We start from the raw sequence: 25,818 nt of genomic DNA, 5'->3' as shown, positions 1-25,818 counted from the left end.
AGTTTGCTCCGCGCTGCCGTGCGCTGCGCCGCTGCCAGCTCCGCTTTGTTTTGTTTTGTTCCGCGGGCTGCAGGGCGCCGAGCGCGGCGCAAGGCGAGCGCGGTAACCCCGCCCCTGCCGCCGGGGAGGCAGGTGCCCGAGCCGGGCCCCGCCCACCGCCGGCAGGGGGCGGGGCGGGGGAGCGGGCCGCGTGCGTGAAGTCATCTCCGTCGTCACAATGGGCAGCACCTCCCTCCTCCCAGGCTTCCCGCGCGGCCTTTCTCCCTTAAAAGGACAATGGGGCGCGCAAAGCGAGAGGGCTTGATTGAGGAGAATGGAGCCGTGGGAACGGCGCATGCGCAGAGCGCCGGGCGCCGAGGGGAGGGGCGGGGGGGGGGGGTGTGCGCGCGCGAGCGCGGGTTCGCGCGCCAGGCAGTGCTGGCAGGCAGAGCGCGGAGGCACGGGGAGGGCGCGCAGCGGCGGGAGTTCGCTGCGCACCGCATCGCACCGCACGTTTGTTGGTGGGCGCAGTAGAGCGGTGAGTGACTTCTTTCCCTTTCTGCTCAGGGGGGAGGAAAGAAAAGTACAGCTGAGAGGGAACGGGAGGTTTAAATCGGTTTGGGGGAAATTTTTTTATTTTGTTTGGGTTTTGTTGTTTGGTTCGGTTGCTTTTTTTTTTTTTTCCCAGCAGTTGGTGGCTTCTGTTAAACACGCGCTTGATCCCGCAGCTTGTCTTAAGTGTTGCAGCGGCAAAAAGACTTTGCCGCCTGAAACAGTTTGACACGCATGGCTCTTGCGAGCGGCGTTTTCCCCCTTTTCTTCAATTAGTGGAGTTTCAAGGAGGTGCTGGCGGGGAGAGACACCTCCCGTATTGTTGCGGACCCATCCCGAGCGCTCTGACACCCCCCCGCAAAGTACGATTAAAGTCGCGAGGAGGGAGCGCAGCAAGGTTCGCGACGATTTAACGCCAAAAGCAGTCCCCGGCTGCGGAGCGGACTGGGGAGACCGGGCTGGGGGAGCTGGGGGGCTGCACGGCCCCCTTCCCGGGCCGCGGCTGCCCCGCCGCGCCACGCGGCCCCCGCCCGGTGCGCAGGGGGTGGCGCAGGTGCGGCCCCGGCGCGCACCGCACCGCACACCTGTAGCGCCGGCGCGCGCGAGCTGGTGCTAGCGGAGAGGAGGGGGCACGCCGGTGTGCCCGCCGTCCCTGCCCCGCCGCGGCTCCCGGAGCGTGTGGGGGGCACACACACAGTTTGTATTTTTTAGTCGCCGCTCGTATTTGCGGAGGGGTCGGGGGTTGCGCACGCCCCGAGCCGGGGGAAGCGCGTGGCTGTGGGCTGGCGTGACACGTGGTGCCGGTCGCACGGGTCGCGGCGTGGGGCCTTGCCCCGGCTCGGCGGGCGCCCCGCCACCGGCCCGGTGCGCGGCGTGGGGACGGTGCGGCGGGCGGCGATGGCGTCCTGCCCGCTCGCGCGGCGCGAGTGAAAGTCGCTGCCGTCCCGGTCCGCGTGTGCCCGCTCCCGGCGCCACCAAGTTCCGACTCGCGGCTTGCGAGGGGCTTGCGGAGCGGGGCGGCCGCCGTGCCCCCGGCGCGGCACGTAGGCAGCGCCCGGCTGCAGGAAAACAAAGGGCTCGCATGTGCTGCGGGCGCCGCGGCTCCCCGGCGCGCCGGGGGAGAGCGCTCGGCCGCCCGGGGGGGGGACTCGGCCGCCCGGGGGGGGGGCGTCGGTGGGGTGGCACTCGTCCCGCGGGGGACGGTGTGTTTTGGTGGCTGGCCGCTGGTTTTGGAGGACTTTGGAGGGTCGGTGAAACTTTGGATGCACACGCGCTCCCCGGGGTACCGCGCTGCGCGCACGGCGTTGGCGGGCGCGGGCGGGGCGGGTGAGCCCCGCCGGCCGCCCCGGGGCTGCCGCGGGGCCCGGGGGTCCGTGTCGTCCCCGCCGCGGCGTGCCCGCGTTGCTGGGAGGTCTGCGACGGCCCTTTGAAGTGCAACTGTTGCCATGTTTGAATTACGTCAGGGCCGAGCCATGAGGAACCAGCGCGGGGCGGGGGGGGACGGGACCGGGGCGGGGGGCGGCGGAAAGTGGCCGTCACCCTACCGGGGCAGGCGTCGGGGTGCCCGGCGGGGCTGCAGCGGCTCGCCCCCCGCGTCCTGCCGTCCGTCCCCCCCTCCTCCCCCCGCCGGATGGGGCTGCTGCACCGAGACCGCGTGGTGGGGCGGCGTTTGCAGCGCGGGGTCCGCCTCGCAGCGCCCAGCTCCGCGCTCGGGGCTTTCCTCCCCGCGCGCCGCCTTCCCCTTCCTGTGCTGCTTTAATTTATTTTTAATTTTATTCGTTTTTCGGCAAGTTGAACGCTTGGCAGCCTTGGGGAGGCGGGGGCCGGGGCCGCGGCCGCCCGCGTGTGCGCTCCCGTGGCTCCACCTGACCGGCGGGGCCGTCCGCGAAAGTAGGTCGTCCGCCCCGGGGGGGTCTTTGTTCCCGGCGCTGCCGCGCCTCCGCCCGCCAGGCCCCCCGTCACCGGGCCGGAGCGGGGCGCCCCGCCGTGCCCGGGCTGGCGCTTCCCCGCGCCACGCGGTGCTCGGCAGAAAGCGGCCGCCGCCTCCCGCCCTCCGCAGTGCGCCGGTCCCGGCGGCGCGGCCGGGCTCGTTATCTTGTCGGGCGCCTTTGATCACTGTTCCGTTCTTCCTAAACTCGCAGTTTTGCGCCAGGGGAATGCTCCCAGTCCCGCTCGCCTTTTCATGAGATCAAACTTGCCGTCTCCTCTGCGCACCCATCTCCGGATGCGTGCGGTTAAAGGGGTTTAAAGGGACCTGCCAGACCTGTTGTTTTCTGGGCTGAGCCCTGCCTGTCTCACCTGGTGGGAACGGCCCCCGCGCGGCCCGCGAGCCTTGTCCCTGCTGGCGGCAGTGCTTTGGACCCACATCATTGAATAATCTTTACAATCTCAAACAGGTTTGGAGCTGCGCCCTGGTGCTGTAGTTCTGTGGCAGCCGGTGCTGGATGCTGCCCCTCAGCCTGCGGCTGCGTGGGGAGAGGAGGGGTCCCTTGGCTGGGCTGGAGGCTGCCACCCCACTGGGTGGGCAGAGGAGAAGTCCCAGTGTCCTGAACTGAGCCAGAACTTCAAGGGTGTCAACCTTTGTCGTCAAGGCTGAGTAACGTACGTGAGCACAACAACCTAGCTGTCATGCTCTCTTCTTTTCACTTTGAATTTTAATTTGTCACTAGTGGAAGGTGGTAGGGTGAGAACCATGGAGACACCTGTTTAATGCTTTTACAAGGCAAGCCAGGAGGGTGATGGTTCCCCAGCGAACCCTTGTACTATTGTGTGCTTGCTCCCGAAGGTGAGACTGTTTCTGTCGGCCGTGTGCTGTGGAAACCCCCTTCTCCCCAGCCTGCACCCAGCCAGATTCATGGTGTAGCTTACAGCTTTTTAAAATAAAGATTGCACGAACTTCGCAATGTAGAGCGGACAGTGAACTGGAGGCCTTTCTGCTGACGCCAGTGGACACTGAACTCATTTGGCACCCAGGTAAATTCCAGGTTTCTTGGGATCTGTAGTCTGTGGTTGAGAACCAGCAAGTAACAAGTCGTGGGATTTCCCACAGGCATGCAGCATCCAGCCTGCACTGAAAAGTAGGTGGGATCGAGTGCCAGAGCCTCTGGGAAAAATTCCTCCTCACTTCTTTCCCAGCCCAGAGATTCTCAAAGAGAAGCCAATTGCCTACATTTACAGTCTTTCCTTTAGAAAGAAAATATGACTGTCTTCTTAGTAGAAGATGTTAAAAGAGCTGATAAATTCACACAGATTATAAGTAAACATTAAAACTGTGACAGTTTCTTACTCATGCTGAACAGTTCTTTCTGTGTCACCAAGCTCTCTGCTCTGCATTGATTCTTAACACCTGATGCGTTGTACTTTCATAATGAGATGAATGACATACACAGTCCTACTTGACAACCAACTTCTCCTTCAGACTTGTACCCCTTGTAGCATGCAGCTAGTAAGCTGGGGCTTGAAAACTGAGTGGTTAAGCAGAATGCATGGGTGGGACTCCATTTCATGACTCAAGACTCTGCATTTCTGTAGAATGTGCTCAGTCCAAAGTCCAAGTGAAATGACCAGTAGGATTACTTAAGGATATGGAAATGCATCCTTTTTAATGAAGTCACTTCAGCTGTTCTGCCAAATAATTACTACTTCTGTTCAAGTCCCCATCGGGTACGTTACCCTCTTCAAGAAAAAAAAAACCCAAACAACCCACCAAAAACCAAACCAAAACTGAAGTGTTTCATGATCTCAAGTGTTTGGGATGCTTTTTCAGTAGCAGGTGGTTGCAAGCAGCATCATAACAGCTGCAGGGACTGTACTCAGATAAGCATCACAGACTGAACTCCAGCAGTTGCTTCTGAAACATCCCAGGTTTTCCTTGCAGGGCTCCTGATCAGACTGAGTGTGGTGTTAGTTATGCAATACAGAGGGAAGAATTCCTCTTTCAAGATCGAATGTCTGCAGGTGGGACAGGTTTGGGATTCCCCCCCCACCCCACCCCCATGCAAATCTTGCTGATTACTGTTTTCATGCTTTGGCCTATCCCTTCTGGAGCACTAACCGCATGGCAGTTTAGAAGGAACACCCAAGTGGCTTAGCCTTTCACTTCTCTGGTCTAAATGGGTTAGGTACTAACTTCCCACTGAAGATCAGCAGGTGAGTAGGCTCCTTTGTGACTTGACTGCTCCTGAAAACTTTGCAGGGAACAGCTTGCGATGCAGCCAGGATGCTGTAGAAGCTCTAACATAGGAAAAAATGACCATTTTTATTTTTGATACATGCTTGGTAGTTGCTGCCAGTTGCATGTGGTGTGCTAAGATTTCACTGCAGCACTGAGCACACAACGGTAGCTGCAGACGACTACCAGCAAAAGAGTGAGTTGCTTATTTTGGCAGAGGAAAAATTCCTGAAGATGTAGTTTTGACCTTTTAATGGTTTTGCTTTGCTCATCAACTGAAAACTCCACAGGATGCTGTTTCATTCAGATGTGCCTGGGCTGTAGTGGCCAAATAGAGCTTTCCTCCAAGTAAAGATCTTCTGGGTGGAGAGAGGAAGGGAAGTGAAAGGAAAATCTGAGGATATAGGGGACCAGAAGAGTGTAAAGTATGTGCAATTCTAAGGTTATAGTTGTTGAAAATTAGTCACTCTGTTTTGAGCTATAAGGGCTGATGACAGTGTAAAAATGTTTTTGCAGATACTGAAGTTGCATTTTCAAATGACTCCCAAGTAGCTTGGTCTCTTACTTCCTTGGAGTATTCTGGCTCTGGGCGTGTTAAAACTGGACCCCAGAAAACCATATTTTAACTTATATTCCAAATTTTCTTTTTGCAGCGCATAAACTCAGGGGGGAGGTAGGTTTACATTGAGTCTCTGATACAGATCAGTTCCTCTGTTCATGTACAATTCTCTGTCCTACAGCTGATTTTCAGTAGAGGTATTGCAGTTCATTTCAGCAGAGGGACAGGCCCAAGAATTTATTAGCAAGTCAAGCAACTCTGCTTCTGGCGCCATAGACAGCTCTGGAAGTATTTTTCATGTGTGTGCTTGTGCCTGGGTGTATGCACTTGCAGATGTAAAAGCCAGAGTATGTATATTCCTTCTTTATTAAGGTATCTGTTTCTTTTCCTTTAAAAGAAAAAAAATGTAGTATTTTGGCTATGTTTCTTAGTTCCAATGAAATTCTGTAGAGATGAACATTGTGAGATTTTTACTGACAGGAACCGGCTGCATCGACATATGCAGGCTAGAATGTATTTTTTTGTAGCCCAGCTTCAGAGAGGCTGTGCCAAGGCTCTTCTGTACACAGAAGAGGAAATGAAATTATTTGCAGAGGTTCTCCTGTCTGACAATGTACTGGCAGTTTTGGATTGCACAAAGGGTGAATGATCCAGGGTCAGAGTGAGGAGGTGGGAAGATGAAGGTACTGGGTAGTTGGACTGGCATCCCTCTGTTCTCCCCTCACTCCAAGGAATGTTTGTCTTTCAGCTTTGCAAGAAGCAGGTGAGCATGTTCCTTCCAACTGGCCTGATAATTGTGTTACAAAGGGAGACGTGCCTGCCTTCTAGGAATTCCTCCCTTTCTATTATAAAGGGGTTTCATTCTTCTTGGGTGATCAGAAAGAATGCAGAAGGAATCTGGAAAAGCAAAGTGGCTCAGCTTTTCTGATTTGAAAATCTGAAAGAGTTCAGAAGCTCTTCCCTAACTTGAAAACTTAATGAGCATCTGAAGCAATACCTCCTTTTAATTTAGATCATCAAGTTAAATTTTGCAAAGAAACCAAGCACCAAATTCTAGTCCTGACAGGTAACAAAAGTATTCAGACATATGATGCATGCTGCTTTGTACGAGCCTTTCACAAATGTAGTAAGTGGCATGTGTGGTGTGTGGGTTTTTTATTCCTCACCTACTTTACTGTTCTCTGCTGAACTCTGAATTTTTTTGCAAGACAAGTCTCTGTATTTGATACTACTTATCCAAAAGTGAGAGGGCAGAGTCGGAGAGAGCTTTTTCCTGCGGTCTTTTCTGAGTCTGTCCAAGTTGCTAAAATTGTTCAAAGCAGAACTTGAGGGAATAGCAACTTCTCCTTTGGCAGGTAGACCAGGGAGGAGGAGGACCACTTTTTTCCTGACTTGGAATACTTCTCTCCTCCTACTGCAGGTAAGTCTCCATTTCTGCAGAATGACAAATCTGCTCCACTAGAATTTCTGATTCTTTGCTGGTGGGCTGTCCCTTTCACTTCCGTGCAACTGCTGATTTAAAAGATGTCACATATTTTAATTGCGTGCTTTAAGTTGGCAAATCACATGCTTAAATAACACTACTAACATGCTTAAATATGGTACAGTTATCTTGTGTAATGCTTTTTAACTTCTATGGAAGTTATTCCATTCCTACCTGCCATCTTTTTTTTTTCTGTCCCAAATTCCACATGGTTAAACTTTCATGGCTAAGATTCAGGTGTTACGGTAGTTGGCAGTCTAATTTGAGATCTAAATTGCAAAGCTTTTGAGTTAAACCTTTTAAAGGGCAAGTCATATGTACTTCTAAGTACACGTTAGCTATTAAGCTCTTCAGCTGACAGAATATTTAGTGTATAATGGTCCAACAGCAACTGTTTGGGATTAAATGTGTAACTGGATTGACATCTTCCATTTATAACTGCACTTCAATGCAGTTGTCAGAGAAATGTTTTACTTGCGGTTTTGCTACTAGCTCTTCCCCGTTCAGGCATGATATATGGTAATACTGTTGCTGACCATTCATCAAGTGGGAAACAGATGGCACTAGTTTCCCTTCTATTGAAAGATGGTGTTGAAAGGCTGCTCCTGTGAGAATGGCAGCAATGATGCAAAACAAAATATTTTCAGAATATATGCGCCTGATGCCAGTCTTTGCCAGAACATTAATTGTAAAACATGCATCTTATTCTATTGTGGTATAAATACCAGCTGGTGACAAAGATCATCTCAGTAGTGTCTGGATTTCTGGAAGAAACCAGGTTAGAAAGTAAATCACACTGTTGATAACAGCACTGTGTCTTGCCCTGTAACAGTCAGGATGTTCTGGCTGCTTAAGTTTTACAGCACTGATGAACCTTGTGCCTGCAGTTAGTCTTTGGCTTATAAAGAAAAGCACCAGATCACAGATTTAACATTGGAATAGTCAAACAAAACCCAAAATTGCTGTTTCGTAGTCGAAAGTTCCTGGATGAACATGCTGTTGGATCTCCAGGGGCTTGTTAAACATAGTGTCTTCAAGAGACTATCTATTGAAGAAGCATTATCTGATGTGAAGAAACAAAATACCTACTCATAAGTGTTTGCCTAGACACTCTTGTTGTTTGTCTTAACAGTCCAGGGATGCTAACCTGATTTGGCTGTGCATTCGTTTGCTACATGCCTCTGAAAATATATCCAAGCAGAAGCAGAGAACAGTTCTGAGTCTAACCATTCCTCAGCAAGCCCATGCAGCAGGTCACTAGTTGGATACCTTCTTTTACTTACTACAGCTGCTTCTGGCCTCCAGGCCAATGCTGTGCTAGTAGAGGGAGCAGTGAACCTCCTAAGCAGCCTGGCAGCATTTGGGGTGACTTTGCTGGATATTTGCACGTCATCCTTTGAAAAACCTAGCCCTAGGTGAGCTCCTTTTGCTGCAAATGTGCACAAAGAAGAAAGGAATACAGCACTTCAAGCCTGTGGCAAATAGCATGAGTTAGGGCAGGAGGGAAGGAAAGACCTACCCCCTCCATCTCTCTCCTAAGCCTGGAGAACCTCCTTAGCATTCAGCTTGTGCAGGTCCCTTCCCATCAACAAGCTCTGCAAGGGGTTTGATCAAAACAGGCTTTTTTTTGAGAGTTGACTTGTGTCTTTCTGCACGTTTGTGCAGTAGTAATTGCAAGGAGCCAAGTGGTCTTGTATCATAATATGCTAAACTGAAATGTAAACGTGTATGCTTTCAGCTGGATATGGGTTCGTGTAAGTATTAACCAACAATATTAGGTACAATTTTTGCTTTTCTGTTCTTAGGAGCCTGGGAACCTTGTGTGTTTATTTGGCAGTGCTGCATGCTCTCATCTCCCCCTCTGGGGTAGGGGGCTGTATTTTTACTGGTGTGGAGGACTGTGACTAGGTCTGGGTGGTTCAGTAGCTTTTGCTGTGGTTCTGCAAAAATGTGCGGGATCTTTTTCTCTCACATCCAGTCTCTGTCAGTAAGGTAAGTGCAGTGCTAGGAATGGCTGTTTTTTTGGAAGCATGTTTTCGACCTCACTTGAACCTGCTTTTCAAATTGTTATGTTGCTGTTAACGATGCGGCAAGCCTTGTTGCTGTAGACGGAAGATTTCAGGTTAATTTTCTCTGTCCTTTTGGAGGATATTAGAATTGCACTCCTTACCTTCCTGCAAGTGGGAGATTTGGGGACAGATCCCTATGCCACCGTACATTCACCAGTAAACCCAAGTTGGGCTGCTGGAACTCGGCAGTCCCTGGGACTGAGAAGTGGCTGGGGAGCTCCCTCTCACCAGACTTGCCCACAAGTGATGGAAATGCTGCGCTCCTGAAAGTCCTGTCCTGCCTGCGCTACTGGGCCTTTCAGAAATATTTGTGGGGAGGAGAGGTATTTTGCTTTTAGCTTCTACAAGAATATAATGACTTGACCTCTTGTTAAGGGAAGCAGGGGAAATCTTGTTGTTTGTGTGGCTCCATCTAATTTAAACTTTTTAAAAGCAGAAGTTCTCTCTCAGCAGTGGGAAGCTGTTCTGATGGAGCTTCCGGCAGCCGGTGGCCTGTCCCCTCTGAGCAGTTAGTGTGTGAAAGGCAGTGGAGGTGGCCGCTCGCTCCCTGCAGCAGGTGACTGATGCAAACCTTGCACCACGGTCTGTTTCAAAGAGAGCGTCTTGGAACGGTCCCTGCCTGTGTTACGAGACAGATGCAGCATGGCCTGTTAAGACTTGCTGTGCGTCCAGGCTCAGCGCCAGGAAAGCACCAGCTTTGCTCAGTCGTTGGTTTGGGTTTTTGAAGCATTGTGGGAGCTCTGTTCTGACAGCTTCTCATCCCGTGTCAGACTGTGCCTGACAGTCTGCACTGGGGAGTAACTGGCGCTGGGGACATCATGTCTTGGAGGGATCTTTGTCATGGTGGCTGTAGTAAATCCACAGAAACTTCAGAAGTTTCTGCCTGGAAAACACCTCTGCTGTACGTTACCTGCTCTGATAGCAGATCCCAGCCCAGGTGCACTGAAAAGGGCGGGCAGGACCTCTAAGAGCAGCATGGCTTTGGCTTTCTGAGCCGGCGCTGACTTTGCAAAGCTGGTGGTTAAGAAGAAACACTGTAAACGGAGTACCTCTCGCTCCGGCATCATTGGCGGTGGCTGGGATGTGTGGTAGGTGCGTGCTGAAATGCGCCCCAGGGTCCTGCTCCCCAGCCCCTTTTCTGGCTGGGTTTCCTTCCCATGGAAAGCAGGGTGGGGAAGGTGGGAGGGTAAGAACTGAGCCTGTGCTGACATGGAGCTGGGCTACTCACCCAGGCCTGAGAACCGAGAAGCGCTGCTGGGTCCTCCAGTGCAGACATGGCCACTGAGGGCTGGGTGGGGCTCCACCCTGCTGTTTTTAGAGTGGCTTTTCAGGTATGTCTGCCCTACAGCCTAGAGGTATGACTGCAGCTCATTTAAAATGACTCCTACTCACTTTCAGCAAAGTTTGGCAGGGCTGTTTCCAGCAGATGCCGGTGATGATGATGCGGTGGTTCACATCACGGGTAGCTCACAGCCCGTCCTGCAGCCTGTTCCGCCACAGATGCAGGGCTTTCGCTAGCCAAGTCGGCTGCGTTCGCATCTCTGGGTTGTGCTCTTGTAGATGTGCCCTTAGAGTAGAATAGGGCAGTAAATGGGCTTGTCATGAGTCCTGGTTGGTATTGCTTAATAGTCCAGCCATTGCTAATTACTTTTTCTTTCCTTTTTAATAAGAAACTGCATTCTAGGTGCATCTGCTCTTCCGAGGCAATGCAGGATAAAGCTGTGGCCTAATCTCGCTGTTTGCCATCCTGAATTATAATTTACTTTTGGCTTGCTCAGTGAAGTTCCCAGGTTTTTCTTTCAGTATCTAACAGTGGTAAGTAATACCCATTCCTGCTTGTTTTCACAGGCTACAGCTGGGAGGAAAAGATGTTTGGCTTTCACAAACCGAAGATGTATCGGAGTATAGAGGGCTGCTGTATTTGCAGAGCTAAGTCTTCCAGTTCTCGTTTCACTGACAGCAAACGTTATGAAAAGGATTTCCAGAACTGTTTCGGGTAAGATTCTTTCTTTAATCAACTTTGTGGTCAGTCATAGTGTTGGATCTCCAAGCCACAAACCTAATGTGCTGTCCCTCTTGCTCTGAAAGACTGAAATACTGGGTTAGCAGAGGTGCGTGGCAGGGGAAGGCTGGCTTCAGCTTCCTCACAACTTTCCTGGCCAGGCCAGGAGGAACTGGATCCTCTGCAGCTGTGTGCAGTACCATTTGGTTACCGATCTGCTGTTGCTGCCAGTGGAGAGCTGGTGTAGTGAAGGGTCAGGCTCATGCCTCTCCCACCTCACAGCATGTGCAGGGGTTTAGACCCCTCTCAGATTCTGCGTTTTGCACTTGTTCCTTACCACACCAGATGGTAAACAGCACAGGTCCATGGAGGTTTTCTGTGTCTCTGAAGATAACAGGAATGTTAGACAAAGCTTGATGAGTAAATGTTAAACAGTTCCAGCAGAGTTTATGCAAAGTACCCTATTTCAGGTATTGGTCCCTTTGTTCAAATAGGGCATAGCAATGTCATTAAAACTTCTCATTTCCATTCTGATGGAAAGCGAGCATCCAGTAATTAATTTTCTAATTGGGTAATGTTGCACATAATGTTACTTGAAAACACTGGTAAACAAAACTATAAATACCAGTGATTTCTTGTGCCAGCTGCTGTGACCCTTCTAACTTTTTTGAAATACATTCTAAGAACTTTGAAGTTCTGTATAAATTTGTGTCCCTGAATTGTCAGGAGCAAATTCTTCTTGATAGTTTGTCATTAATTTTTACTTTTGTTTGTTTTGATTTTTTTTTTCTGAAGCAATATGAATTTCTCCTATTTATGCTGCAGTTTTCCATGAAATTATTTCCCTGGGAAAAGGCTGCATTGTTGATACATATTTTCTGCTTTTTCTTTCCAGTCTTGTTGGACTACCTCTCGTGAAAATCATAGGCCCAAGTGGAACTCTCATGCATTGTATTAAAAACTACATATACATATCAGTAGTGCTACTGTTGTAGCAATCAATAACTGCACTTAACTTTAGATGTGCAAATCTTTGCAATGTTTAGAAATATTTCCCTCCCCCCCCCCCCCCCCCTTTTCTAGAAACACTCCTTTCATGTGCAGCTTTGTAGTTCTTAGTATTTACCATGGATTTTTGTACATAAAACTGGTGCTGACAGTTTTCCTTCTATTTCTTGGCCACTGTCCTTGACAGTGGAAAGATTGTGTGAAGACCCCTTGCTTCTTGTTGTTGATAACTACAGTAAAGAAGCTTGCCTTTGGTCTTGTGCTATCTGAAATATGTTTGCCAAGGTAAAAATGCAGTCTTAACACTGAGCAAATAAGGGCTTATCTGAGCCTGCCCTGTTCATCTATAAATGCTTTAGAGTCTTCCCATTTAAATAACTGAAAAATTCTGCAGTGTATCCCCTTTATGTTTCTTTTAGCATGGGTTAGCAGTAGAGATAATTTCTGAAGGAAGCTTGTTACAGGGAGAAAGTATTGTTGTCATTCCAGTGACTGCTGCTTCTGAAACCTTACCCTACGCTTACGCGGGAGTGTTAGCTGGTATTTGTTACTCATCCTTGAAGCTCTGTGAGAAAGTTGAGAGCTGAATAAGCTTTTGTCAGATCTGAGGTCTGTTCCCAAATGTACGTTCAAGGAATACGATTATTCCTCCTCCTTTCCTTTTCCAGCCACACCAACCAACCCACTGGAGCAGTGTGGTGAGGGTTTTTTCTTGTTTGTTTGGGGGAGCAGGGCTGTTTGGTTTTTTTTTTTTTGAAAAAACCCAACTGAAGGTGACAGGAACTTTTTTGTGCTCCTCTGGCAGCTGATTGCAACACCTTTTATTTCTATAAGGAAGAGTGCTTTCTGATAGTGAGTCCTGGTCTTTAAATGGCAATGTTTGAGCACCCCAGATGAATTGTAAAGCCTGAAAAACAGAATTTGAGAACCCTTCTTTTCCATCAATTGTTATGTTTCTTGCTGTTATCAAGTGGGGGGTGGTGGTGCTTTTACTAACTGTGGTCAAGTGATTTTTTGCTTTTGTTTTTACCAGGCTCCATGAGGCCCGCTCAGGAGATATTTGCAATGCCTGTGTCCTGTTGGTGAAAAGATGGAAAAAATTGCCAGCAGGATCCAAAAAAAACTGGAATCATGTTAGTAATTTATTTCTCCTTCACCCCAAAACTAACTTGTTTCTGCCTTAGTCCATCCTGCTACATAGGAGAGGTGCCGACAAGGATTTGGGGCTTGCTATTTTCCCCACACTCTCCCTTCTCACCCTCAGCATCTCTAAATCCTTTTTGGAGTATTTCCTGTTACATGGCTCTTAGCTGCCTTCGTTTGGCTTACATGCAAATGGTGATTATGCAAGCCTGGGATGGAGTCACAGACTAACTTACCTTGTAATTCCTTGTTTTCACAAGCTCATAACTTTCCAAAAGTCTCTTATGACACTCAAAACATTTCATATTTGGCCTCTATCCAGAATTGGTCACGCTGGGATTTTTTTGTTTGGTTGTTTTTTTTAAAGTAGTTTGAACAAGCAAGGTGACTTGCTCAGGCAACACATAAATCAGTGTCGTTTAGTCAGATAATTACAATAACTAATATCTTGCAGCTATTCTCACTCATATATTCTGTTTTGATACATCTAATTCAGTTTGGGCCTAGGGCTGGAAAGATGATCAGAATTCTTTGCATATTTTATAATCTTTATTCAGGAAGCCTTGACAGTAATGGGAGCCAGAGCTATGGTTATGACTACCACTAGCTTTATTCAGAAGTTAAACTAATGATTTTTTTTTAAAAAAAATTCCAGGGCAAATGTTTGGCAGACACTCTTAACTGAAACTGTATTTGCTTAAACAACTGTTGTCTACTAAACAGAATTTGTCAGAAATGGGAAGAAGGCAAAAGTTGACCTGAATGTGGATTTTAAACTAGTTTGCTGTTTTCCTACAGGCTTAGCTTCTTATAAACCAGATGTAAATGAAACATGAGTGTCAGTGCACAGAATTGCCATGGTTTAACTAAATTGATTTTGATCACCTTCAGCTGAGTCAGTACAGGTACCTTGACTAGCGCAGTATCTGGGCATGATGCAGAAATATTAATGGACCCGTTTTCTGTGTTCTAGGTGGTAGATGCCCGGGCTGGACCCAGTCTTAAAACAACACTGAAACCAAAGAAAATGAAAACTCTGTCTGGAAGCAGAATAAAGAGCAATCAAATCAGCAAACTGCAAAAGGAATTCAAACGGCACAGTAAGTGGACCCAAAGAGTTGTTGGCAATAAACTTTGGACTCCCCTAACATAACTTACTGTTAAATGGCCAAGCTGAATCACCAGCTAGGTTCAGTTGTACACTCACGCATTTGGGTGCTCTCTGTTTTCACAGCCTTTCATTCTCCAAGAGCTTGGGGAGAGGGTGGCGTGAGGAGGATGAGTTTGTGTGCCAGGGGGTGGGTCATCAGAAGTGGGGAAGCAGTGAGGGGGAGCCTGATTTGAAAGTAGACAACTGAAGGTTATGTCCAGTGCTTAAATTACATGTGTCTAGAAAGGACTTCTTGGGCAAGACCCTCGGTGAAATAGAAGTTGGAAGAGGTTTCCCCCTGCTGTCAGTAACTCACTATGGCCACTTTCAGCTCTCCTTCCCCAAGAAGCACCGTTCTGTTGATGCCATTATCTTTTTCTTCTATACATGTTTTCAACCCAGGCTTTTTATTTAACCTAGATTCCACACACACACAACACCCTTTAAATTCCTGCCATGTTTCCTCTGTATAGTTTCCTTACACCTTCCTCTGCTGGTCTCAGTGATTTCTTTCCGCCAGCACTTAGACTTTTCAAATAGATTTGGATTCATAACTTTCTTACAATGCCATCTGCCAGTTAACTCTAAATATATGTCAGTACTTTAGGCTTTTCCTCTAAAGCAAACCTTCCGGCTTCTTAACTGTTGCTGACTTGGTCTTCGGTTTCTTTCAATTATCCTACCTGGCCTGAAGGAAGAGCTCTCCAAAGAATCAGTAAAGGCCCTGACCCAAAGGGCTTGTATCGCCTCATTCGTTGTGCTGTAGTTAACCTAATTGTGTTACTGTAGGTGCTAGAGACTGTAACTGGAAGGTAGGTGAGCAGACCTTCTGTTAACGTGTGTGTCTACACAAAGTACATAGTTCACAGTCTCAATCCAGCAAAAGCTCAATACTGCCTAACCTATTGCAGTCATGAGAAGAGCTTTGCAAGACTTTAACTGAATGGGTAAGAAAGGAGATTTACTGTGAGAGAGAGAAAGTACTAAGTCTGAAGCAGAGATCCCCATCATCTTCAAGGATCTTCCAGTGATTCCAGAGAGGGACTAGGATCTTGTCTGAAGCGTGGCCTGCATAAGCTGTGTTTGAGAGCTAGGAGCTGAAGCCTGATCCTGAACCTCTTTCCAGTCCCTTGTGTATAAGGACCCTGTCCAGTTCCGAGTTTTGTCTCCCAAGTGCTGACAGATAATCTCTCTATTGAAATCAGCAGGGACAAGTGAAGAATAGGTTGTAATTGTTAGTTCTGGTTACATATGGTTTTTCTTGTTAATTAAAAAAAAAGTCTGTGTCTCTGGTCCCAATCTGTGTGCAACCTTTTACAAGTCAGGAAGAGGGTAAGTCGTTGGATGCATGTTCTGATTCTTGCATTTTTTTCTTTCCCCTACAGATTCTGATGCCCACAGCACCACTTCAAGTGCCTCCCCAGCTCAGTCGCCCTGTTACAGTAACCAGTCTGATGATGGCTCTGACACAGAGATGAGTGCTGGGTCCAGCAGAACACCAGTTTTCTCCTTTTTAGATCTCACATATTGGAAAAGGTAAAAAGCAACAGAACATGCACTCTGCAGATAGCAATTCACTTCACATAAAACAGTACTTGATTCTGCTTCTTCAGGAATTTGCTACTGCTGAACTTCATTTGTTTTAAGGATATACTTTAAGTCACAGAGTATTGGACAATATCTGTCTGTCTTTAGAAAGAAATGTGTGTTTTAAGACATTTTCCTCTATCTCTCTCCAGTTCCCTAAATACTAATACAGTTGCTGGAAAATATTTTTTGTGGTTTTGAGAGTAATACAATGTTCCTGACTGTCATTATCTTGTCTTAAAAAATGTGCTCTGTAGATATAATGTGTTACCAAGTACAACTGTGTGCTCGGCTTGCCAGCAAAATGAAGCATTTGATTTGGTTGACCTGTGATGGTAGTCATTAAAAAAAAAAAAAAAAAAAAAAAACTGGAGTGGGAGGAAACCCACAAGATTTTCTGGGAGCTGACAAGCTTGTTCTCTGTTACTGCCTGTTGTGACACAGTAACCCCTCGTTTAGCTGATTGCTATATTGAAATTGTTGTGACTGCTGCCTCCTCTCCAATAGTGTTTGCAAGTGCATTGTAGTCAAAGTTAGTTCAGCCCAGATAGTCGTGTGTCTGAAACTTCTCTGGGAAGCAAAATGGGAGGCTTAGGTTTGGTTGTTTTGGTTTTGTGTTTTTTTTTCCAAAGTGGTGTTGTAGATTTATACACAGACTTGTTTTCTGTTTCTGAGCAGACTTCTCCTTCCTAACCTCCGAGCTGGAGGTGGTGTCTTGGATCAAACTGATTTTTTTTTTTTTTTGCATTTCTGTATATTCTAACCACACAAACTATCTGTCTCTTTTCTGCCATTTCTTCCAGGCAAAAGGTCTGCTGTGGAATTATTTACAAAGGGCGTTTTGGGGAAGTCCTCATAGACACTCATCTCTTCAAACCTTGCTGTAGCAATAAAAAGTCTGCCGCTGAAAAGCCAGAACAAGAAGGGTCACAGTCTCCAGCAATCTCCACCCAAGAGGAGTGGTGACTTCCTCGGACAGCTGAAGAAGGTTATACAGATCCTCTTATTCTCTGGAAAAATACTAGAAAAGTGACTGTTCACTTTGGACACCTGCTATGCTGCCAAAAGACTATTCCCTAGAACTGTTTTGGGTTTTACTGCTACAATTCCACAAACTCTGAAGCCAGTTTGTATCCTTTCAGAAAGACTGTACATAATATTTAAGATGCTATGGAACACTTAGCAAAGCTGAATGCTGCTGCAAGGTTGTCTAATCTCCCCCCACCCCACTTGCTTCACAAGTGACCATGAGGATGGGGGTTTGTATATGGAAGTATATGTAGTTCATGTTTCTGTATTGAAAGAAGCAGTGGTTGTAAGGCATTTTTTTTTTTAAAGTTGTTTGGTAACTTCCCTTAAGTCCCCAAGAAAATATTTCGTTCTTAGACATGTATGAGTCAATAAGATGAACTAATACATAGAAAAGTTTTAAGTCACCTCTCTAGTTATATAAATATATATTTTTTAAAGGTGTGGAGATCTCACCCTATACTACTGACATAACAAAGACAGATATTTCATCCCTTCTATGTGACACAGACTGGTAGACTGCAGACAGCTCTACTACAAGTGCTAGTTATCCAAGAAGCCCCCCAACATAAAGTGCTTTTCAGAAGGGGTGGAAGAGCTCTCCTCCTTAGCTAAGGAGGAAGATTTACCTAAGAATTGAACATAGCAAAATGGGAAGCTACTTTTGTTTTAACCCAGCAGCAGATACCCTGGGCTTCATGTAGTAATTGACTGGTGATCAGAGATGGACCAAGAAAACATCTTGATGCCCAAGTTAGGTGTAGATGATGGCCAGAACTTGGGTAACTGCTACCTGTTGGCCCAGTGCAGCTGAAATGTGACCACAGACCAGACTTTATGCTGGTTTTGGACCTGACATAGATCCAAACCCCTTGCTAAGAAATCAGGCTCTGGTCCAGGGACATAATCTGATTGCAGCCTGGGGTCTGGATTCACAATTGCCATTTTGAAACCCTTCCCCTGCAGTGCTTCTCTGTGTTTGGGTTTTGTGTTTTTTGTTTGTTTAAATGACCACCAGATCAATGCTTTTGTGAATACTGAATATGAAAAATTCTATTAAGAATGGTGCTGTACCGAATTGAGGCAGCTCTGTTTGCATACGTGATCAAAAGGTAGCATTTTGGATTCCTAGACAAACTCGTGTGCAAACCATTGTGACACTCCTTCAAACTCCACTTTGCCTATAGGGTGGAGGCAGCTTCCTGGAAGAGTGTGCTGCAGTTTTAGCTCCCAATTGCTTCACGTTCCTGTTATGAAGGTTTAACTTGTCTAAGTTGGGAATTGTGCTTTTTTTTTGGTGTTTGTTTCTGGTTTTGGGGGCGGGGAGGATTTTTCTTACTGATACTCTTATGGGATATTCTACAATGGATTGCTACAAGCTTTCCTTTTTGTGAGAGTTGGCATAATACTGTGGTGGGTAGGGGTTAGGACTGGATTTCCATGTAGTCTCGCTTCCTGAAATGGGAATGCTTAGCAAATGAAAATATAGGTGGGAAAAGATATGCAGGTTTTAAGAGGAGCCTCTACCCTGAACACTTTTTATTTTCTTTGCCTTTTTTTTTTTTTTTTCCCCTCCCTCTCCTTCCATTGGGTAAGCCAACCTCTGGAGAGAAAGAACATCAGGGGAAACAGGGCTTTGACTTATCACAGCCTTACAGCTTTCATTGGTCTTATTTCGCTTTTCCTAAACTCTCTGAGATTCTGAAGACAAAGCTGCCTACCTTGTTTTCATCTGCAACCAAACGGAATCTTGAAATAATTTAGGTTGGAAAAGACCTTTAAGATCATAGAGTCCAATCGTAGATATAATGGCTACTTGCTTGTATAACTAGGTTGGTCGTGTCTAATAAGGGCTTGAGCAAGAGTCCTAGCTGTTTTTGCAGACACCTGCTTTCATTTGAAATTTTGTTTTCAGCATCATTAATTCTGTATAAGGCTGCAGTATTGGTGGTAGGATGTGCTCTGATACGGATCATCTCTTCTGTATTTATTTATTTATTGCTAGGTTTCAACCGCCAACTGCTTCCCCTACTCCATCCCACCTCTTCCATTCCCAGTAGTAATGCAAAATGAACTGTATGTAGTCATGCACTTTGTATTAATGTATTAGAAATCTATGGAACCTGTTTTGTACTTTTATACTGTTCAGACACTTGTAATCCAAACTTTTTTTTTTACTAGGGTAATGAATAAATTTAGACTTATTTAGAAAATAAACAACTTCTCCTGTATTCAGCTCTGTTCTGCTAATTAGTGTTTGAACTGGCCCAGGCAACCCATGTTTCTATTTGAACAAGACTTCAAGACTTTTTTTGGGGATGAGATAATTCTCTAACTTGTAAGGAAGAGCAGAGCAAGGGAAGGAGATGGTGTTTAGTATGATAGACCGCTGTCTGGGGGCAGAATCACAGGTTTCCCTTGGCACTGCCTATGTCAGGCATTCCTTTACTGGGAATGGGTGGTGCTGACATCTTGGTGTTCCCCAGGGGCTTGCTCCCTGTCTAGCTCACTGGCATTCAGCAAAGGCCAGCTGAAACAACAGCATTAAAAGGTTGGTGCTGATGGCATTTGGAAACATCCTTTTCCAGAGTCAGTGGAAGAGACCAGTGCTCCTGTCCTGAAGCTGAAGCTTGGAGTGTTCCCACAACAGATGTATTCAGCTGGATAAGCTCCAGCAGGCTGATGTGTGAGCAAGGTCTCTGGCAGGAGATGGCAGTGAGTAACTGAGTTTAAAGTTGGAGCTATTCCCTGATAATGGGGAGAACATTGCAACCTTAAGCATGATGGCTTGTTGCAAGAGAATGTTTTGAACTTTAGTGGAGACTGATATATTCCTGCTGGTACACTGCCTATTTTCTTATAAATTGAGCACAATGATATCCAGAGATTCATGTAGGAATCATTTCAGTGAAAGCTCTGCATAGACTGCAAGACCACCTGATTTTAGTACAATGACATCTATTTTGGACATATCTGCTGTATTACCTGCTGTAGGTGCCTAAACGTACCTTGAGTGTGATTTGGTTCACTGAAAATGAAAAGTGCTCTGTAAAGTCACTGAAGAGAAGCAGGTGCACCAAAAGGTGGTTTAAAGCAAGTAAGCTAGTGTGTATCCTACTCTTTGCAAGTTACACCTTTTTTTCCAAATAATTACTTTTCCTTCTTTTATGCTGCTGCTGCATGCTGGTGATACAGATACTGTCTGTGTAACCTCTGGGTGCTTAGAACACCAGTATTGATGGACAGAGGGCTTTGCTTTTTTTTGCTTTTTTTTTTTTTTTTTTTTCTCCTAGCCTTAACCTAATAGAGGATTACAGCTGCAGAGGAGGCGGTTTTTATGGGGACACTGGGGAGGCAGGACCTGCTCTCTTTGGAGGAATGTGAAATGAAAGGAGGCAAAATCCTGGGTAAAGCCCTCCTGTGCTCCACCTGAATTGGCTGTCACAATGATGTGTGACATCTGCTAAAATACCTTACAATGTAAGATGCTTTTCAGAGGATTGTATGATACTCCAAAGGTGAGGAAAACAAGGCATGTGACAAGAAAGTATTTTGCTGGATGTCACCAATGGACAGGAAGCAGATCCACAATTTCCAAAGCGTAAGCTGAGTGCCCAGTGCTGCTGCTGAAGCACACGTGTACAGATTCTGTTTGCTTTTGTATGGTGCCACACAAAGAGTAATTTTATTCTGATTTTTACAATGTAGAAACTTCTTCCAGTGACTTTACAACACTGAGGCTATAAACTGCTTTCTTGGCAGATGACTGGGTGCCATGCAGCCCCTGTGACTAAACAGTTAGAACTCTTGTGAAATTGTATAAAAAAATCTAGTTTTAGTAGTACGTAACAAAAAGGGAAAGTCTTTCTAAATGGTTCTCGTGGCACAACTTTTAGACTGTCCAGATGAAGGGTGAGAGCAGTCTGCCATATATTCTGCAGACCTGGTCCTGTGGTTGCCAACAGAGGCGCAGCTCCCTTTTCACTCTTGTTTTCTGTTGGCTTGCGGTGGGAATCTGGCCACGAGGGGGAAAAGGGAGCATGTGTCCAGTTCCCCTTTTTCAGACACTGGAAGTGGCACTGGGAAACTGCTGCTGACCTCCCTATAAACATTCTCCAGTAAACAAACACAAAACTTGTGCAGGATAATGGTGTGTAGGGTTTGGAGAGCTGCTGAGGTACCTGTTTGGTTGTGATGGGCATCGTGTAGCAAATCTAGCCTTTTCAGCAAACCCCATTTTGTTGTTGTTATTCCTGTTGGAAAGTCTGTGTTAGTGTTAACTGCAACGACTTGGAATTCTGTTAGTGAGGAACAGGTTAAGTCAATGGTTATGGGCCTGCAGAGAAGTGACATTTTGGGAGAAAAAAACAAGGCAAAACACTCATGTGCTCCTAAATGGTGAATATATTTGAAGGGAATGTAACACTAGCATTTCATGCTATTTATCATAAAGAATTTAGGTTTTGGTTTTCTTTTGTATTTGTTACGAGTTATTTGGAGGATATTTTCTAATGTGTCTGAGAGTGTTGTTATCGCTACAGGAGACCATGACATCTGCTTTGCCATAGCCTCCCACTGAGTAGAAGATTGACTGGAGAGGGACAGATTGCCCAGGTCTCCTAAGCCTTCAGTTCTGGGCATGGGAAAGCGTAGAGGAATGCAGCAGTGGGTTGATAAGCATTGACAATATGCAGCTGTGGCCTTGCCTTGAAGGCAGTGGGTTGATCAACATGGAGGATGTGGAGCTGTATCTGTAGCTTGTTCCTGCTAAGTGGTTAAAATAGCCCTGAGGATGGTGGGAGAGGTGGCTGGATGGAGGAGGAGCAGTAGCAGTGTGGTCTGGCCTCTGGAGGAAGGAGAAACAGCACCGAGAGTAGAATCTGACCGATGGTAAAACCTTATTGCAGCCTGATAGCTTGCTTGTGCTGTGCCGGGAAAGGACTGTTCGTGGTCCTGCCCAGCCCTTGCCCTCACCGTTGGCTGCAGACTTCTCTTCACCACAGATCCTGTTTCAAATACTCTCAACCTCAGTGAGAACCTGGCCCCAGGTCTCTGCTGAAGCCACACAAAGGACTGGGAGAGCTGGAAATGGGCCAGGAAATGTGCTTAGCGTGGGTGAGGCTTACACAGAGCTGTGGGAATCGGGCACTTTGGAGGCTGCAGAGAGGCGTGCAGGTACCTTTTACTGCTGACCTGCAACGTGGCCTGACGATGCCGGGGAAATACAGGCGTGTAGGAGGAGGGTTAAACGCCTGGTACCCGAGGGCATGCTGCAGGAGGCATCGGGCAAGCACAGGCTGCCAGGCAGCTGACCCCTCTGGAGGAAGGAGCGCACAACTGGCAAGTGCGGTTACGTCCTTCTGTGCCACAACGTCCTCCAGCGCTGCTCGCCTTCACGCCACCAAACTGCTCCACCGTTTTGTCGCGACCACGGAGCCCCGTGCCCGGCCCGTACCGCTGCGGGGGCGCTGGCACTCCGGGCGGCCGGAACAGGGGCTCGCCCAGCGGCGGGGGCACCGGGCGGGCTCTCGCCGCCGCTGGGTCCCGTCCCGCTCGGGGCCGCCGCCGCGAGGCGGGGTTGGCTGGCTCCGCCGGGGCGCGGCGGGGTGAGGCCGGGCCCGGCCCCGCCGGCGGCCGCGAGGTGGCGCTGTGCCCGGGGCGGCGGGCGCCGTGAGGCACGGCCGGGCTGCCCGGGCCGCCGCCGGTGCGGTTTCCCACGCGGCGTCCCTGTCCCGGTGGCAGCGGCGTGTCTGGCGGCAGCGCCCTGCTTCGCCCCGGGGAGGCGGCTCGCAGCGGCGCTGGCAGGAGTCGAGTCACCCGGTAGCCGTCCGCCTTTATTTTCTTTCCGTTTCAGCGAGGAGGTACCGGACAAAGAACGTTTTTGCCCGAACGGCCGGGCTTGTCCCCAGCAGAGAACCCGTCCCCCTGGCCGGCTCTGCCCGCCTGGCGGTGGAGTGAAGCCCCCCGGGAAAATCAGCTGGCAGCGGGGCTGGGGTCACGGCTCATCCCTGCTGACCGGCTCCGAGGCGGGTCCGGCCTGGGAAGGCGTGTGCCAGGCCCCGGGGGAACGGGGGGCATGGCATGGGAACAGGCAGCTCTTGCTTTGCTTGGATCAGCGTGCCTCGGCGAAGCGTCGGATGTGTCTCGGTCCCCTCCCGCCCGTGAAGAACAGCCACTTGGTGTGTTCCAGCAGGGAGGAGTGTGAGGGGATACTGGGGCCTGCTCCTGGGGAGGGGCGGCCGGACAGCTCTGGGCACGCCAGGAGCAAGGGCAAGAGGCCGAGGAGGAGAAGCCAGCGCCGGAGCCTCTGTGGCCGCAGAGAATTTCCGAGCACTTGTATAGCCAAGGGGTACCCGCTGGCTCAGGGAGGTTACACGTACACCTGTGGTGGCTATTACAAGCTCTGACAGCAGCTTCAGGGCTATGGGAGATGCTTCTTTGTTGCCTCAGGGATTTTACCTGACATCGGCAGAATAAAACAATTATTCAGGTTCTAGTTTAATTATTTGTTTGTATTCTGGTTTAATGATAGTTGGTTGTTCCTTATGCAAATGTTATTGTAAGCGTCATTGTGGCTCCAAGGCTCTTGAGAAGAGGTGAAGAGGGAGCAGAAAGCATTATGAGCCTCGATAGTGCTCAGCACAGATCCAGGGCTGATTGCAGTTAGCCAGCATGATTTTGGACACCACAAGATGTTCAGTCAGGCTGATTGTTGTGTGCTCTGAGTAACTGAGGTGCAGGTGTTTGGAGCAGTAGTAAGCAGGTCGGAGAGCTCCCATGCCTTCTTGAGCATGCTCCTGCTGGCCTGGTCTTGGCTCTGTCCTTCATCCCTCTCCAACAGCCTAAGAACTAGAACACCGTGAGGGGGTAAGGATAGAAGCAGTGCTTCCAGTCTATTGAAAAGATTGTGAAAATTTGTGGCAGGGAAGTGCGCAGCTGGATATTTTCTCTGGATAACGTAAGCTGGCCTGTGCGGTGGATATGGAGCGGTTTCTCCTCACCCCCTCTCTGTTTCTCATGGTCACCTTCCCAGGATTTCCTCCCACATGTAAAGAGCAGCTTAAGGCAGGATGAGGCAAACTTAAAAACACTTTAAGGTGTGGGGGTTAGTGTTTTGTACGGAAATGGAGATGCCTAGTTAAATACTTTCCTGAAGGAAGGGGTTTTAAATGATAAGTTGTTTCTCCACCGTGGAGAGGGAGAGTAAAATTCTAGACTTCACACCTTCATAGACCCTTTGCTTGGGTAGTGCTTGTTGTCCCCTAAATGACCACTTAGGAACCAAGAAAAGAAAACCAGCTGAAACTGCCCAAGCACCATTCCCTGTGCCACCCCCCCCACCCCCATCACCCCCCCAGGCTCACTCTCTTTTGGCTATAAATTTTCCTTCCATTTTTGTTCCCCAGTCATCTGCATGAGCGCTCTTGGGTTGGCACCTTTGCCAGGCTGTTACCCTTTACAGGGCACGAGGTGGGCAGCCTCTTCCTTCCCCTGGACACAATTCACTGACTGCCACCTACCCAGAGGTAGGCTGTTGAAAAGGCAGGTGCACTGTAGCGCTCTTTGCCTCTAGCTATGATCTAGCTTTTGATGTCTACGAGATGGTAGAGAAAAGACAGAAATACACAGATTTTTTTTTTAAATTGGAGGAACAAGAGGCACTACTACAAAACAGTAAGTCATCATCCAAAATTCCCATGCTGCACCAAACCTCCTTTGGTACCTTTTTGTCTAAGTAGGAGGGAGGTCAAAAGTAAGAATACAGAAGCATTAGTATTATTATTAGCAGTGCCTGGTAACAACACTTTCATTAAAGACATCTCACATGTTTTCACACAAACTCCTATTTTCAGGTTCTAAAACTCAGCCATAAAGTTCACCTGCTTGCTGACACCAGGCACTTAAAGTTTAAGACTATAAGCACTTCAGTCAATCAAATATCTGGTGAAAGCGAAGTCCTAGAAGTCCTCCTACATATTCTAATTAAAATTTGCTTTTTTTACAGTCTCTGCGCTTTAAAGTACAGAGTGGTTGAGTGAAATTATTTATGATGTACACACTCTATAGGTTTCCAAATTCAATGCAAATGAACAACTAGTATATTTGATTTCATACCTTAATTTTTTGGGGCTTTAAAGCAGGCCTAATCCTAATGAGTGCTGAGGACCCATCAGAAGACCAGCCTTTTCTTTTAAAGGTGATTGGAAAGCCTTTTTGGTAGGGAAAGGGCATGGACATGGGACAGACAGCTGTACAGGACTAGCACAGAAAAGTCATTGAACAGCCATGAAAAAAGATTACTAACAAAAAATGTTTGCAGCTAGGTAACTATCCATTGCCATGCCAGAGTCTGCACACTTGTTCATAGCTACAGATAAACCTTTCCTGGAATTGTTTTCTATTTGCTTCCCTCAGAAGCTTATATAGGTGAATTATTTGCAGGATCCCAAGAGAACAGTGTTTAGGAGAATGTTTAGTTGGCACTAAAAGGAACTGAGAATAAAACGAATTTATTTAAAGACAGAGCTCTACAACATGTGCCTTTCCTTGTATTGCTAGACTTCATTTATAGCCATCTCAGTTTAGGCACTGTTATCTGGAGTAGGCAATTCTAGGAAATACAGCAAAAAATCCCGTCTTGGGAACATTTTAAGGGTGTCCAGAAATCTAGCCCTCAGGAACATTTTGGAAGACCTCTGTATGGTATCAATCAGGGCCATCCTGAAAACACCCCATGCCTGCTCCCTCAGCAAAAGGTACTTTGAAAGTGCTTAAATTGGTGAAGTTGGCTAGAGGACCCCCTGTGCACTCATTTCAGTATGTTCTCAGGGTCCCACCTCGTGGAGGAATAGGAAGTGCCCCATCTGAGGACCAGTAAGGGAAGGGCCAGGCCATGGGGAGTGCAGCTGGAAAACTACAAAGGGATCATTGCCTTGGGACACTCTCTGCAAAAATCCTGGATATTGTTTTTAAATGACTGAGCAGCACCAGACTGGGATTCCTTTGAATGTACACATGGTCCCCAAACAAAGGCCACTGTGATGGCCCTTTCCAGTGTGAGGTCTCTTTCAAAATCCTTTCAGTGG

The 25,818-nt window shown here is 47.7% G+C and overlaps 1 protein-coding gene across 3 annotated transcripts; it reads left to right on the top strand.

The window, feature by feature from the left end:
• Positions 1 to 289: 289 nt before the first annotated feature.
• SINHCAF (SIN3-HDAC complex associated factor) lies at positions 290 to 18,963 on the top strand. 3 transcript variants are annotated; one of them, XM_080392242.1, is made up of 8 exons: positions 2,835 to 3,504; positions 4,409 to 4,488; positions 6,617 to 6,681; positions 10,662 to 10,809; positions 12,857 to 12,956; positions 13,940 to 14,066; positions 15,502 to 15,652; positions 16,507 to 18,963. In XM_080392242.1, exons 4-8 carry the CDS (start codon positions 10,682 to 10,684, stop codon positions 16,667 to 16,669), a joined length of 669 nt encoding a protein of 222 aa, XP_080248368.1. In that variant the 5' UTR covers positions 2,835 to 3,504; positions 4,409 to 4,488; positions 6,617 to 6,681; positions 10,662 to 10,681; the 3' UTR covers positions 16,670 to 18,963. The 3 variants fall into 3 exon arrangements, with proteins under 3 accessions (XP_080248369.1, XP_080248367.1, XP_080248368.1); XM_080392243.1 differs by lacking the exons at positions 2,835 to 3,504; positions 4,409 to 4,488 and adding an exon at positions 290 to 517; XM_080392241.1 differs by lacking the exons at positions 2,835 to 3,504; positions 4,409 to 4,488; positions 6,617 to 6,681 and adding an exon at positions 360 to 517.
• Positions 18,964 to 25,818: the final 6,855 nt, after the last annotated feature.

The sequence above is a fragment of the Falco punctatus genome, assembly GCF_963210335.1.
Source record: "Falco punctatus genome assembly, chromosome: 6".
Classification (NCBI taxonomy): Eukaryota; Metazoa; Chordata; class Aves; order Falconiformes; family Falconidae; genus Falco; species Falco punctatus.
This window is presented reverse-complemented; position numbering and strand designations above follow the sequence as displayed.

Coding starts and splice junctions, on each gene's coding strand:
- SINHCAF (XM_080392243.1), top strand. CDS start 10,682: ATGTTTGGCTTTCACAAACCGAAGATGTATCGGAGTATAGAGGGCTGC. Junction 12,957..13,939: donor CCAAAAAAAACTGGAATCAT/GTTAGTAATTTA, acceptor TCTGTGTTCTAG/GTGGTAGATGCCCGGGCTGG. Junction 15,653..16,506: donor GATCTCACATATTGGAAAAG/GTAAAAAGCAAC, acceptor CATTTCTTCCAG/GCAAAAGGTCTGCTGTGGAA.